At 38.0% G+C, this 13,779-nt stretch overlaps 1 protein-coding gene across 1 annotated transcript in view; it reads right to left on the reverse strand.

Moving 5' to 3' along the window:
- Positions 1 to 1,578: 1,578 nt before the first annotated feature.
- The window catches only part of LOC133649177 (uncharacterized), a 29,353-nt gene continuing 17,152 nt past the window's right edge, over positions 1,579 to 13,779 (reverse strand). Inside the window, exon 5 of the mRNA XM_062046012.1 lies at positions 1,579 to 1,650. Within this exon, the coding sequence (XP_061901996.1) occupies positions 1,579 to 1,650 (72 nt within the window). The remainder of the gene's footprint in view (positions 1,651 to 13,779) is intronic.

Genomic DNA, 13,779 nt, shown 5'->3' on the forward strand with positions numbered 1-13,779 from the left:
AAATGGACATTCACAGTGACTTTTATCTCAACGACAATACGTCGACGAAACACTTTAGCTACGGAGCTAACGTGATAGCATCGTGCTTAACTGCATATAGAAACAAAATAAATAAACCCCTGACTGGAAGGATAGACAGAAGATCAACAATACTATTAAACAATGGACCTGTAAATACACGGTTAATGCTTTCCAGCCTGGCGAAGGTTAACAATGCTGTTGCTAACGACGCCATTGAAGCTAACTTAGCTAGGGAGCTAACGTGATAGCATCGGGCTCAAATGCAGATAGAAACAAAATACATAAACCCCTGACTGGAAGTTTAGACAGAAAATCAACAATACTATTAAACCATGAACATGTTACACGGTTAATGCTTTCCAGCTTGGCGAAGCTTAAAAATGCTGTTGCTAACGACGCCATTGAAGCTAACTTAGTATAACGGGACCTCACAGAGCTATGATAAAAACATTAGCGCTCCACCTACGTCAGCCAGCCCTCATCTGCTCATCAACACCCGTGCTCACCTGCGTTCCAGCGATCGACGGTGCGACCAAGGACTTCACCCGATCATCCGTGCGGTTGGCGGCTAGCGTCGGCAAGCGCGTCTGCTATCCAAGTAAGTCCTCCTGGTTGTGTTGCTACAGCCAGCCGCTAATACACCGATCCCACCTACAACTTTCTTCTTTGCAGTCTTCATTGTTCCTTAAACAAATTGCAAAAGATTCACCAACGCAGATGTCCAGAATACTGTGGAATTATGAGATGAAAACAGAGCTATTTTGTATTGTTTTCAATGGGGTACCAATACTTCTGTTTCACTGGCTACGTCATGCGCATACGTCATCATCCAAAGGCGTTTTCAACCGGAAGTTTAGCGGGAAATTTAAAATTGCACTTTATAAGTTAACCCGGCCGTATTGGCATGTGTTGCAATGTTAAGATTTCATCATTGATATATAAACTATCAGACTGCGTGGTCGGTAGTAGTGGGTTTCAGTAGGCCTTTTAATGTTCCATTGAGAATATAGAACATTACACACGGCGCTGAAAAAATCTGTGAAAAGGTTTTTAGTACGACTTCGGTAAGCTATGAAGCCGCACCTCTTGATGGATAGTCGACGCATTAAACATACGAGTATTATTATGGTGTGTGTATAAGGACCGCAAAATGGCACCTATTAGTAGACATATTATCTGGCGATTTGTTTCGCAATATAATGCAAAAGCAACTTTTCTTACCTTCTGGTACCTGCTGATGTGTATTTGGGATCTGCATAAGTCCTGAAAATGTAATGAAATAATGAACACTTTTCAAAGAATGTTTCCTACTTTGCACTTCATCACATGTTGCTTTGCTCTCCCTTCCCAAGCAGATCTGGATTGGATTGAATGTTCCGTCTTATTTGTTTGATTTAACACATCTGCCAAGCATCCGTGTTGAAGGCAGATCACACGTTGTTTATTGACGCAGAGAGAAGTCAATGGTCTCCATCCCAGCGGCCTTCAGAGGGGCCTCTGATATGACAACAATAACAGTAAGGTGACTCCCTTCACTCGGGCCATTCAGCTGGGAGGTCATGCCCCCCGCTGCTGCGCCCTCTGAGGCGGCAGGTGCTCAGGACTCCTCTTCAAGACTACAATCTGGTGCTATCACACAAAACAAGGACACACTCCCCAGGTGCACATGTTGCACTCAATATTCCTGTCACTGCTCAGACAGCAAAGAATTGTGGGATTTGTTTTAGTCCTACACATCAATTTTATACTTCTATATTACAAAACCCAAAACCAGTGGAGTTGGCACGTTGTGTAAATCGTAAATAAAAACAGAATACAATGATTTGCAAATCCTTTTCAACTTATATTCAATTGAATAGACTGCAAAGACAAGATACTTAATGTTCGAACTGAAAAACGTTTTTTTTTTTTTTTTTTGCAAATAATCATTAACTTAGAATTTAATGGCAGCAACACATTGCAAAAAAGTTGTTACAGGGGCATTTTTACCACTGTGTTACATGGCCTTTCCTTTTAACAACACTCAGTAAACGTTTGGGAAATGAGGAGACACATTTTTTAAGCTTTTCACGTAGAATTATTTCCCATTCTTGCTTGATGTAAAGCTTAAGTTGTTCAACAGTCCGGGGTCTCCGTTGTGGTATTTTATGCTTCATAATGCGCCACACATTTTCAGTGGGAGACAGGTCTGGACTACAGGCAGGCCAGTCTAGTAGCCGCACTTGTTTACTATGAAGCCACGCTGTTGTAACACGTGCCTTGGTATTGTCTTGCTGAAATAAGCAGGGGCGTCCATGATAACGTTGCTTGAATGGCAACATATGTTGCTCCAAAACCTGTATGTACCTTTCAGCATTAATGGTGCCTTCACAGATGTGTAAGTTACCCATGCCTTGGGCACTAATACACCCCCATACCATCACAGATGCTGGCTTTTCAACTTTGCGCCTAGAACAATCCGGATGGTTCTTTTCCTCTTTGGTCCGGAGGACACGACGTCCACAGTTTCCAAAAACAATTTGAAATGTGGACTCGTCAGACCACAGAACATTTTTCCACTTTGCATCAGTCCATGAGCTTGGTCTCGGTGAAGCCGGCGGCCTTTTTGGGTGTTGTTGATAAATGGCCTTAGCTTTGCATAGTAGAATTGTCACTTGCACTTACAGATGTAGCAACATAGTGTAAATTGACAGTGTTTTTCTGAACACTGATGTCAGTTTTTGATGCAGTACCGCCTGAGGGATCGAAGGTCACGGGCATTCAATGTTGGTTTTCAGCCTTGCTGCTTATTTGCAGTGATATCTCAAGATTCTCTGAACATTTTGACGATATTACGAACCGTAGATGGTGAAATCCCTAAATTCCTTGCAATAGCTGGTTGAGAAATGTTTTTCTTAAATAATTTGCTCACGCATTTGTCCACAAAGTGTTGACCCTCGCCCCATCCGTGTTTGTGAATGACTGAGCATTTCATGGAAGCTGACTTTATACCCAATCATGGCACCCATCTGTTCACAATTACAAACGTTTGTAGCCTGTTCACCTATGGGATGTTCCAAATAAGTGTTTGATGAGCATTCAGTCTTTTTTGGCACTTGTGCCAGCTTTTTTGAAAACATGTTAACGGTCCGAACGTTAAGTATCTTGTCTTTGCAGTCTATTCAATTGAAAATTGAGGTTGAAAATGATTTGCAAATCATTGTATTTTGTTTTTATTTACGATTTAAACAACGTGCCAACTTCACTGGTTTTGGGTTTTGTATGTTATTTTATAAATATTGTGATTAATATCCTTAAATACTTAGATATTTTCTAATATGAAAAATGTAATGATGAATATATTTAAATACTTCGATATTATGTAGTGTGATATATTTTAATATCAATAATAATCCTTGAATACTTAAATCTTATCTAATGTGATGAATATAATGATACATTTGTTTGAAGAGGAACTGCACTTTTTTTGGAATTTTGTTCAAAAACATGCAACTGGGGTTGATTGACAATACTAAATTGGCTCTAGTGTGTGAATGTTGTTTGTCTATCTGTGTTGACCCGGCGATGAGGTGGCGACTTGTCCAGGGTGTACCCCGCCTTCTGCCCGAATGCAGCTGAGATAGGCTCCAGCACACCCCGCGACCCCGTACGGGACAAGCAGTAGAAAATGGATGGATGGATGTTCACAATCATTATGAAAGGCAAGAAGACAAAAGGTTTTGTTTTTTTCGCTTTCGAACATACAAATTGGCTCGTTTTAGGTAGCAAGCAAAGCAGCTAATGGGAGTAAAATAATCCATCCCACATTTCAGAGTGGCCTTTTACTGTGGGCAGCCTAAGGCACACCTGTGCAATAATCATGCTGTTTAATCAGCATCTTGATATGCCACACCTGTGAAATGGGATGGATTATCTTGGCAAATAAGAAATGCTCACTAACACAGATTTAGACAGATTTGTGAACAATATTTGAAAGGAATCGGCATTTTAAATGGGTTGTACTTGTATAGCGCTTTTCTACCTTCAAGGTACTCAAAGCGCTTTGACAGTATTTCCACATTTACCCATTCACACACACATCCACACACTGATTTTGTTTATCGAGTAAAAGTTGTAGATCTTTGCGTTCAACTCGAGAAAAATGGGAGCAAAAACAAAAGTGTTGCGTTTATATTTTAGTTCAGTGTAGGAACAAACAGTTTTTTCCAGAAGTCAGACGTGCGCTGCTATGGAAACAGAAATCAATGCGGATAGAAATCAGTCCCGTAAATCAATCAATCAATCAAAGTTAACTCATATAGCCCTTAATCACAAATGTCTCAAAGGGCTGCACAAGCCACAACGGCGTCCTCGGCTTAGATCCCACATCAGGGCAAGAAAAAACTCAACCCAATGGGGACCGCAGATGTGGATCTTATTGAATGGAGACATGTCAGCAGCGCAGAGACGTCACCAACTCATGCAAAGAGCAGTGGTCCATCCTGGGTCCGGACTTGGAACAGCTGGCGCGTCCTCCGTGGAAGCTGATCTGTGGCCACCTGGTAACCTCTCCAAAGCTGGGGTGTATAAATGAGTTTTAAAATGGGACTTAAATGCTTCTACTGAGGTAACATCTCTAACTGTTACCAGTAGGGCATTCAAGAGTACTGGAGCCTGAATAGAAAACGCTCTAAAGCCTGCAGACCCTTTTTGGGTTCTGTGACTCGCTAATAAGCACAGGGTTCTTAGAACCCTGATTTCTGGCCGGGACGTATGGTACAATACAATCAGCAAGATAAGATGGAGCTAGACCATGTAGTATTTTATAACCTACTCAGTGGCCTTGTGGTTAGAGTGTCCGCCCTGAGATCGGTAGGTTGTGAGTTCAAACCCCGGCCGAGTCATACCAAAGACTATAAAAATGGCACCCATTACCTCCATGCTTGGCACTCAGCATCAAGGGTTGGAATTTGGGGTTAAATCACCACAAATGATTCCCGGGCGCGGCCACTGCTGCTGCTCACTGTTCCCCTCACCTCCCAGGGGGTGAACAAGGAGCTGGGTCAAATGCAGAGGACAAATTTCACCACACCTAGTGTGTGTGTGACTATCATTGGTACTTTAACTTCAACTTTTATACCTAAGTAGTAAAACCTTAAAGGCCTACTGAAACCCACTACTACCGACCACGCAGTCTGATAGTTTATACATCAATGATGAAATCTTAACCTTGCAACACATGCCAATACGGCCGGGTTAACTTATAAAGTGCAATTTTAAATTTCCCGCTAAACTTCCGGTTGAAAACGTCTATGTATGATGACGTATGCGCGTGACGTCAATCGTTGAAATGGAAGTATTCGGACACATTGAATCCAATACAAAAAGCTCGGTTTTTATCGCAAAATTCCACGATATTCTGTGTTGGTGAATCTTTTGCAATTTGTTTAATGAACAATGAAGACTGCAAAGAAGAAAGCTGTAGGTGGGATCAGTGTATTAGCGGCTGGCTACAGCAACACAACCAGGAGGACATTGACTTGGATAGCAGACGCGCTATCCGACGCTAGCCGCCGACCGCATTGATGATCGGGTGAAGTCCTTCGTCGCTCCGTCGATCGCTGGAACGCAGGTGAGCACGGGTGTTGATGAGCTCTGTGAGGTCCCGTTGCTAAGTTAGCTTCAATGGCGTCGTTAGCAACAGCATTGTTAAGCTTTGCCAAGCTGGAAAGCATTAACCGTGTAGTTACAGGTCCATGGTTTAATAGTATTGTTGATTTTCTGTCTATCCTTCCAGTCAGGGGTTTATTTCTTTTGTTTCTATCTGCAGTTAAGCCCGATGCAATCACGTTAGCTCCGTAGCTAAAGTGCTTCGTCGATGTATTGTCGTGGGGATAAAAGTCACTATGAATGTCCATTTCGCGTTCTCGACTCTCATTTTCAAGAGGATATAGTATCCGAGGTGGTTTAAAATACAAATCTGTGATCCACAATAGAAAAAGGAGAGAGTGTGGATTCCAATGAGCCAGCTTGTACCTAAGTTACGGTCAGAGCGAAAAAAGATGCGTACTGCACTGCACTCTAGTCCTTCACTCTCACGTTCCTCATCCACAAACCTTTCATCCCGGCTCAAATTAATGGGGCAATCATCGCTTTCTCGGTCCGAATCGCTCTCGCTGCTGGTGTAAACAATGGGGAAATGTGAGGAGCCTTTCAACCTGTGACGTCACGCTACTTCCGGTACAGGCAAGGCTTTTTTTATCAGCTACCAAAAGTTGCGAACTTTATCGTCAATGTTCTCTACTAAATCCTTTCAGCAAAATAATGGCAATATTGCGAAATGATCAAGTATGACATATAGAATGGATCTGCTATCCCCGTTTAAATAAAAACAATTCATTTCAGTAGGCCTTTAAAGTCGCGTCTTAAGTGCACAGGAAGCCAGTGCAGGTGAGCCAGTATAGGTATATATATATATATATATATATATGTATATATGTATATAAAGTATATACAGTATAGGCCTAATATGATCAAACTTTCTTGTTCTTGTCAAAAGTCTCACAGCAGTATTTTGTACCAACTGTAATCTTTTAATGCTAGACATAGGGAGATCCGAAAATAATACAATACAGTAATTGAGACGAGACGTAACGAACGCATGAATAATGATCTCAGCGTCGCTGGTGGACAAAATGGGACAAATTTTAGCGATATTACAAAGATGAAACACTCTTAATTTGTGACTCAAACGAGAGAGTTGGGTCGAAAGAAAATACCCAGATTCTTTACCGAGTTGTTGGTTGTCAAATGTTAAAGTGGTATTATTAAATATATGTCGTGTCTAGCAGAACCGATAATCAGCATTTCCGTTTTCTTAGCGTTAAGATGCAAAAAGTTGCCGATTATAAAAATGATCAAAAATGGGATAAATATTGAATATATTACATATTGTTATGAACTTGTCTGTTACTACATTATATATAGACTTGCAGTGTGTATATAGAACGTTACTGGAGGGTTTTGAAGTTGTTTTAGAGGGCTTTGAATTAGCCACATCTTTTAAGCGTTTTTTTTATCATCTTTTAAATCCTAAAATAAAAAAAGACGTGTGTTGTTTTCTTTCATAATGATTGTGAACAATAGGCAACATTTAAAAAAAAAAGTGGTTCCCCTTTAAATGCTTTAATATTATGTACTATAGTAAACATAATGACTCTAATTAGTTAATGTTATACTATAACATCTAATAAATGTTGTTGCAAATACTTAAGTAATTATATATTACAGTAAAAAAATATTTGTAATAGATACCTTTAAATACTTTATTATTATGTAATATATTACATTGATTGAAGAATTCATAGGAATATTATAGATGCATTCAAAACGTTGACAAACCCTCCACACTTTCATCACACCTTACACGCACACAAACACACAAACACACACACACTTGTAAATACTTCTTATGCTTTAGTCGTACGCTCTAGAACAGGGGTATCAAACATACGGCCCGCGGGCCGGATTAGGCCCGCAAACAGGTTTTATCCGGCCCGTTGGATGAGTTTGCTAAGTATAAAAATGAGCCGACATTTTTGAATGAAAGAAACAGCAGTTCTAAATGTGTACACTAGATGTTGCAATAGAAAGTCTTTGTATTTTGTAGATGATGCTACATATGTAAAAAAAAAATAAAAAAATACCACATGATGTTAGTGCACCAGTCGAGGAAAATTATCAAACTACATAAATAACATCCTGTGATTTGATTTTGATATTATTTTTTTTATCTTGACAGGTTGAAAATTAACACCAATGAGTTGACTGATGAACATTATCACAGCATTTATTCAGAAAGTAGTAAATAACAGCAAATAAAGATAGAATATTATTAACCGCAACATGTAAGTGTAAAAAAAACAAAACAACAACATTATGATTTGTACATTTTCAGAATGTTCTTGTTCTATGTTTAAACAAAGAAAACAATCTGAAGTTGTCTTTATTTTTAAGTTAGATTTTACCGATCGAGCCCATTGGGGAGTAGATTTTTCTCCACGCATCTAAAATGAGTTTGACACCCCTGCTCTAGTACATCATTTTGAAACACAACTTAAATGATGACTCAAAACTCCATGTACTTAATGATACTCTAAAATCCACAACTGTTGTAAACGAATTGCAAAGCGGCAAGGGAACATTGTACATGCAATGACATATCATCCTAAATACTTCAGTATTGTTTACTGTGCTAAATGTAATGATGAAGATCCTTAAATACTTCAATAGCATGTAATGGAATACACAGTAAGTCTTTGGCAAAGTACATTTAATAATAAAATGATTTTACGACGAACAACGTTCTGCCAACATTCCACTCTGGTTTTCTTGGGAGCGACTCTATAGTTGTTTTAAATATATATATTGTGATAATAAAACCATCTACGTCAAATGACACATAAAACACAAAAGACATTAAAAAAATTCAATAAATACAGCATGAAACACAAATCGTACAGTAAATCATTCTGGTTGTTAGCTTTTTACTTTAAGCACCAACCTCAGATTGGCTATGAACAATTCTAATTCAACAAGATGCACCTGCATGGTTATTAGAAAGCATGGGAACTTTACCATATAGGCTGAACACATTATCATACAGCATGAGGACATGATCATTCAGCATAAAATATTATCATATGGTAAGAAATCTCACAGCGTGAGAACTTCATCATGGAGCATGAAACATTGTCATAGAGCGGAAGAACATGATCATACACTCAGCATTCAAATATTATCATGCAGCATTAAACCATTTTCATACATTTCATACAGTCCGGGAATATTATCATGCAGCCTGAGAATATTATCATACAGCATGAAAACATTAACATGCAGCAGGATAACATTATCATACATCATGAGAACATGATCATACAGCATGAATACAATATGATACATCACGAGAACATGATTATACATCATGAAGACATTACCATACATCATGAGAACTTGATCATACAGCATGAAGACATTATCATACAACATGAGAACATTATCATCCAGCATGAGAACATCATATAGCATGAAAACAATATCATACAGCATGAGAATGTGATCATGCAGCATGAGAACATTATCATACATCATGAGAACATGATGACAATCATTGGTACTTTAATCTTAATCTTTAATTATACGGCATGAAGACATTATCATACATTATGACACTATTATCATACAGTCCAAGCATATTATCATGCAGCCTGAGAATATTATCATACAGCATGAACACATTAACATGCAGCAGGAGAACATTACCATACATCATGAGAACATGATCATACAGCATGAGAACATGATCCAGCATGAAAACATTAGCATACATCTTGAGAACATGATCATACTGCATGAAGACATTAGCATACGTCATGAGAACATGATCATACAGCATGAAGACATTATCATACATCATGAGAAAATGATCATACAGCATGAGAACATTATCATACATTATGAGAACATGATCATACAGCATGAAGACATTATCATACAGCATGAGAACATTATCATACATCATGATAACATTATCATACATCATGAGAACATTATCATACATTATGAGAGCATGATCATGCAGCAAAATACATTATCATACATCATGAGAACATGATCATACAGCATGAAGACATTATCATACAGCATGAGGACATGACAAAACAGCATTAGAACATCATATAGCATAAAAACATTATCATACAGAATGAAAACATGATCTACAGCATGAAGACATTATCGTACATCATGAGAATATGATCATGCAGCATGATAATATTATCATACAGCATGATAAGATTATCATACATCATGACAACATGATCATACAGAATGAATACATTATCATACAGCATAAAAACATGATCATACAGCATGAGAACATTATCATAGATCATGATAACATGATCATGCAGCATGAGAACTTCATCATACATCATGAGAACACAACCATACATCATGAGAACATCATATAGCATGAAAACATTATCATACGGCATGAGAACATCATATAGCATGAGAACATGATCATATAGCATGAAAACATTATCCTACATCATGAGAACATTATCATACATCATGAGAACATTATCATACATCATGAGAGCATGATTATGCAGCAAAATACATTATCATACATCACGAGAACATGATCATACAGCATGGAGACATTATTATACAGCATGAGGACATGATCAAACAGCATTAGAACATCATATAGCATGAAAACATTATCATACAGAATGAAAACTTGATCATACAGCATTAAGACATTATCGTACATCATCAGAATATGATTATGCAGCATGAGAATATTATCATACAGCATGATAAGATTATCATACATCATGACAACATGATCATACAACATGAATACATTATCATACATCTTGAGAACATGATCATACAGAATTAATACATTATCGTACAGCATAAAAACATGATCATGCAGCATGAGAACATTATCATAGATCATGATAACATGATCATACAGCATGAGAACATTATCATACATCATGAGAACACGATCATACATCATGAGAACATCATATAGCATGAAAACAGTACCATACGGCATGAGAACATCATATAGCATGAGAACATGATCATATAGCATGAAAACATTATCCTACATCATGAGAACATTATCATACATCATGAGAACATTATCATACATCATGAGAACATTATCATACATTATGAGAGCATGATCATGCAGCAAAATACATTATCATACATCATGAGAACATGATCATACAGCATGGAGACATTATTATACAGCATGAGGACATGATCAAACAGCATTAGAACATCATATAGCATGAAAACATTATCATACAGAATGAAAACATGATCATACAGCATGAAGATATCATCGTACATCATGAGAATATGATCATGCAGCATGATAATATTATCATACAGCATGATAAGATTATCATACATCATGAGAACATGATCATACAACATGAATACATTATCGTACAGCATAAAAACATGGTCATACAGCATGAGAGCATTATCATAGATCATGATAACATGATCATGCAGCATGAGAACATTATCATACATCATGAGAACACGATCATACATCATGAGAACATCATATAGCATGAAAACATTATCATACGGCATGAGAACATCATATAGCATGAGAACATGATCATATAGCTTGAGAACATTATCCTAAATCATGAGAACATTATCATACATCATGAGAACATCATATAGCATGAAAACATTATCATACGGCATGAGAACATCATATAGCATGAAAACATGATCATATAGCTTGAGAACATTATCCTACATCATGAGAACACGATCATACATCATGAGAACATCATATAGCATGAGAACATTATAAAGATTGAGAACATGATCATACAGAATGAGAACATGATCATACAGCATGAGAATGTGATCACACAGCATGAGAAGACAGTGGTTATGTTGCTACTTGGCTGGTGTTCCAACAGCATTGTGGCAAACAATAGCGGGGAGTAGAAACACGAGGAAGGATAGGAGTTCATTTACTTCCTTTCCCGTCATGAGTGCGACACCAGCTTCCCCGTGTGTTCCTAATGTGGGAACGTGCATACCATCCTGTGTGCGCGCACACATACACCCACACCCACACCCACACCCACACACACACACACACACACACACACACACACACACACACACACACACACACACACACACACACACACAAACGCACACTTCAAATATTTTCTCAGGTGAAAGAGTAATTCCCAGCAATATGAAGCTGACTGACATATGACTGGATGTGAACAATATCCCACATCATGCTGGCAGGACATGTTTACCTTGAAAGAATCACTGCCTTTGTTTGCCTCCTGCCTCTCACAGAATGACAACTTGGGGAAGCTTTTTTTTTTTAAATAAATCCTTCCTTTTGTACATGATTTTTTCACTGTTTACTATGTGGAAATCTCTCTCTCTCTCTCTCTCTCTCTCTCTCTCTCTTTCTCTCTCTCTCTCATGTTTTTGTAATCAGATTAATCACATTTTTAAATTTGGATGAATCATGATTAATCACAGATTTTTACTCACATACATAACTTTAATTATTTTTTAAAAGCATGAGAGAATATTTTCACACAAATGCAATTTTACTGTCAGAATTGCATCCATATATGCATCCATCTATTTCTACCGCATTGCTCCTCTCGGGGTCATCGAGAGGGGTGCTGGAGTCTATCCCAGCTGCACTCGGGCGGAAGGCAGGCCACACCCTGAACAAGTTAGCACCTCACCTCATCAAATGTTTTATTTGAATGCACATCATTTATAGAAGATTGGCCAGATCACCTGAGCCGCCTTTCAGGTAACCATCCACCGTTAAAGTACAGTTTGCTATACCGCGGTCGTTGGGGTCCACAAAATACCGATCGTGTTATTTGCGAGATATGCTTTGCATTTAAATCTTAAATTATCCACCCTACTGGGTGGATATTGCCCGGACGTCAAATTCCTTCTTTTTGGAGACTTTCATAAAGATTTACTCTATAAGTTTGTTAATACGCTATAATTTAGTGAAAAACAACGCGATTGACTCTGGTGGAAAAAAAACGAGGAAAAAGTCAGGGTCCACGGCACAATTGTTATATAGAACGTTGCGTTATATATATCATATATATCACTGTATCAAACTTTCAGTGTATATATGCAGATTATTCACATAATTTATTTACTTCTTTAACTACAAAATTAAATCTGAAAGGAGGCACAGATCAGTGAGCAGGTCAATACATCAGTACATAGAAGAGCAAGGAGATTCTGACTGGTGTGGTCACAGGCAAATTTAGATACAACTGTTACCAATTTTTGAAGAAATAAATGCCGTGCAGTCAAAGGATGGCATTGTGACAATAAAATTGCATTTGTTTTCAAATATTGGAGTCTTTTTTTTAATTTAAATCATGCAAGTAACTAATAATCTGTGATGCATCATGCTTAATCCAAATGTGATCATTCCAATTTTAAAATATTGATCATTTGACAGCACCAAATACTTTTTGACCCTCAGGATGCTGGATTAGTCCCAACAAAAATACTGCTATGGAAAATGCACTTTATACCTGTATGTGTTCTGTTCCTTTTTTCAGGTTAAATTTTGACATCAAGTTGGAACCTTCTTAAAAACCAGCATCGAACCATGTTGAGGAGGTGTATTGATGTAACTGAACTTTAAAGGCCTACTGAAATGAATTTGTTTTATTTAAATGGGGATAGCAGATCCATTCTATGTGTCATACTTGTTCATTTTGCGATATTGCCATATTTTTGCTGAAAGGATTTAGTAGAGAACAACGACGATAAAGATCGCAACTTTTGGTATCTGATAAAAAAAAAGCCTTGCCCCTACCGGAAGTAGCGTGACGTCACCGGAGGAAAGACTTCTCACAATTCCCCATTGTTTACAATGGAGCGAGAGAGATTCGGAACGAGAAAGCGACGATTACCCCATTAATTTGAGCGAGGATGAAAGATTTGTGGATGAGGTACGTTAGAGTGAATGACTAGAATGCAGTGCAAGACATATCTTTTTTCGCTTTGACCGTAACTTAGGTACAAGCTGGCTCATTGGATTCCACACTCTCTCCTTTTACTATTGTGGTTCACGGATTTGTATTCTAAACCACCTCGGATACTATATCCTCTTAAAAAATGAGAGTCGAGAACGCGAAATAG

Source organism: Entelurus aequoreus, linkage group LG04 (genome assembly GCF_033978785.1).
Source record: "Entelurus aequoreus isolate RoL-2023_Sb linkage group LG04, RoL_Eaeq_v1.1, whole genome shotgun sequence".
In the NCBI taxonomy this organism is placed as follows: Eukaryota; Metazoa; Chordata; class Actinopteri; order Syngnathiformes; family Syngnathidae; genus Entelurus; species Entelurus aequoreus.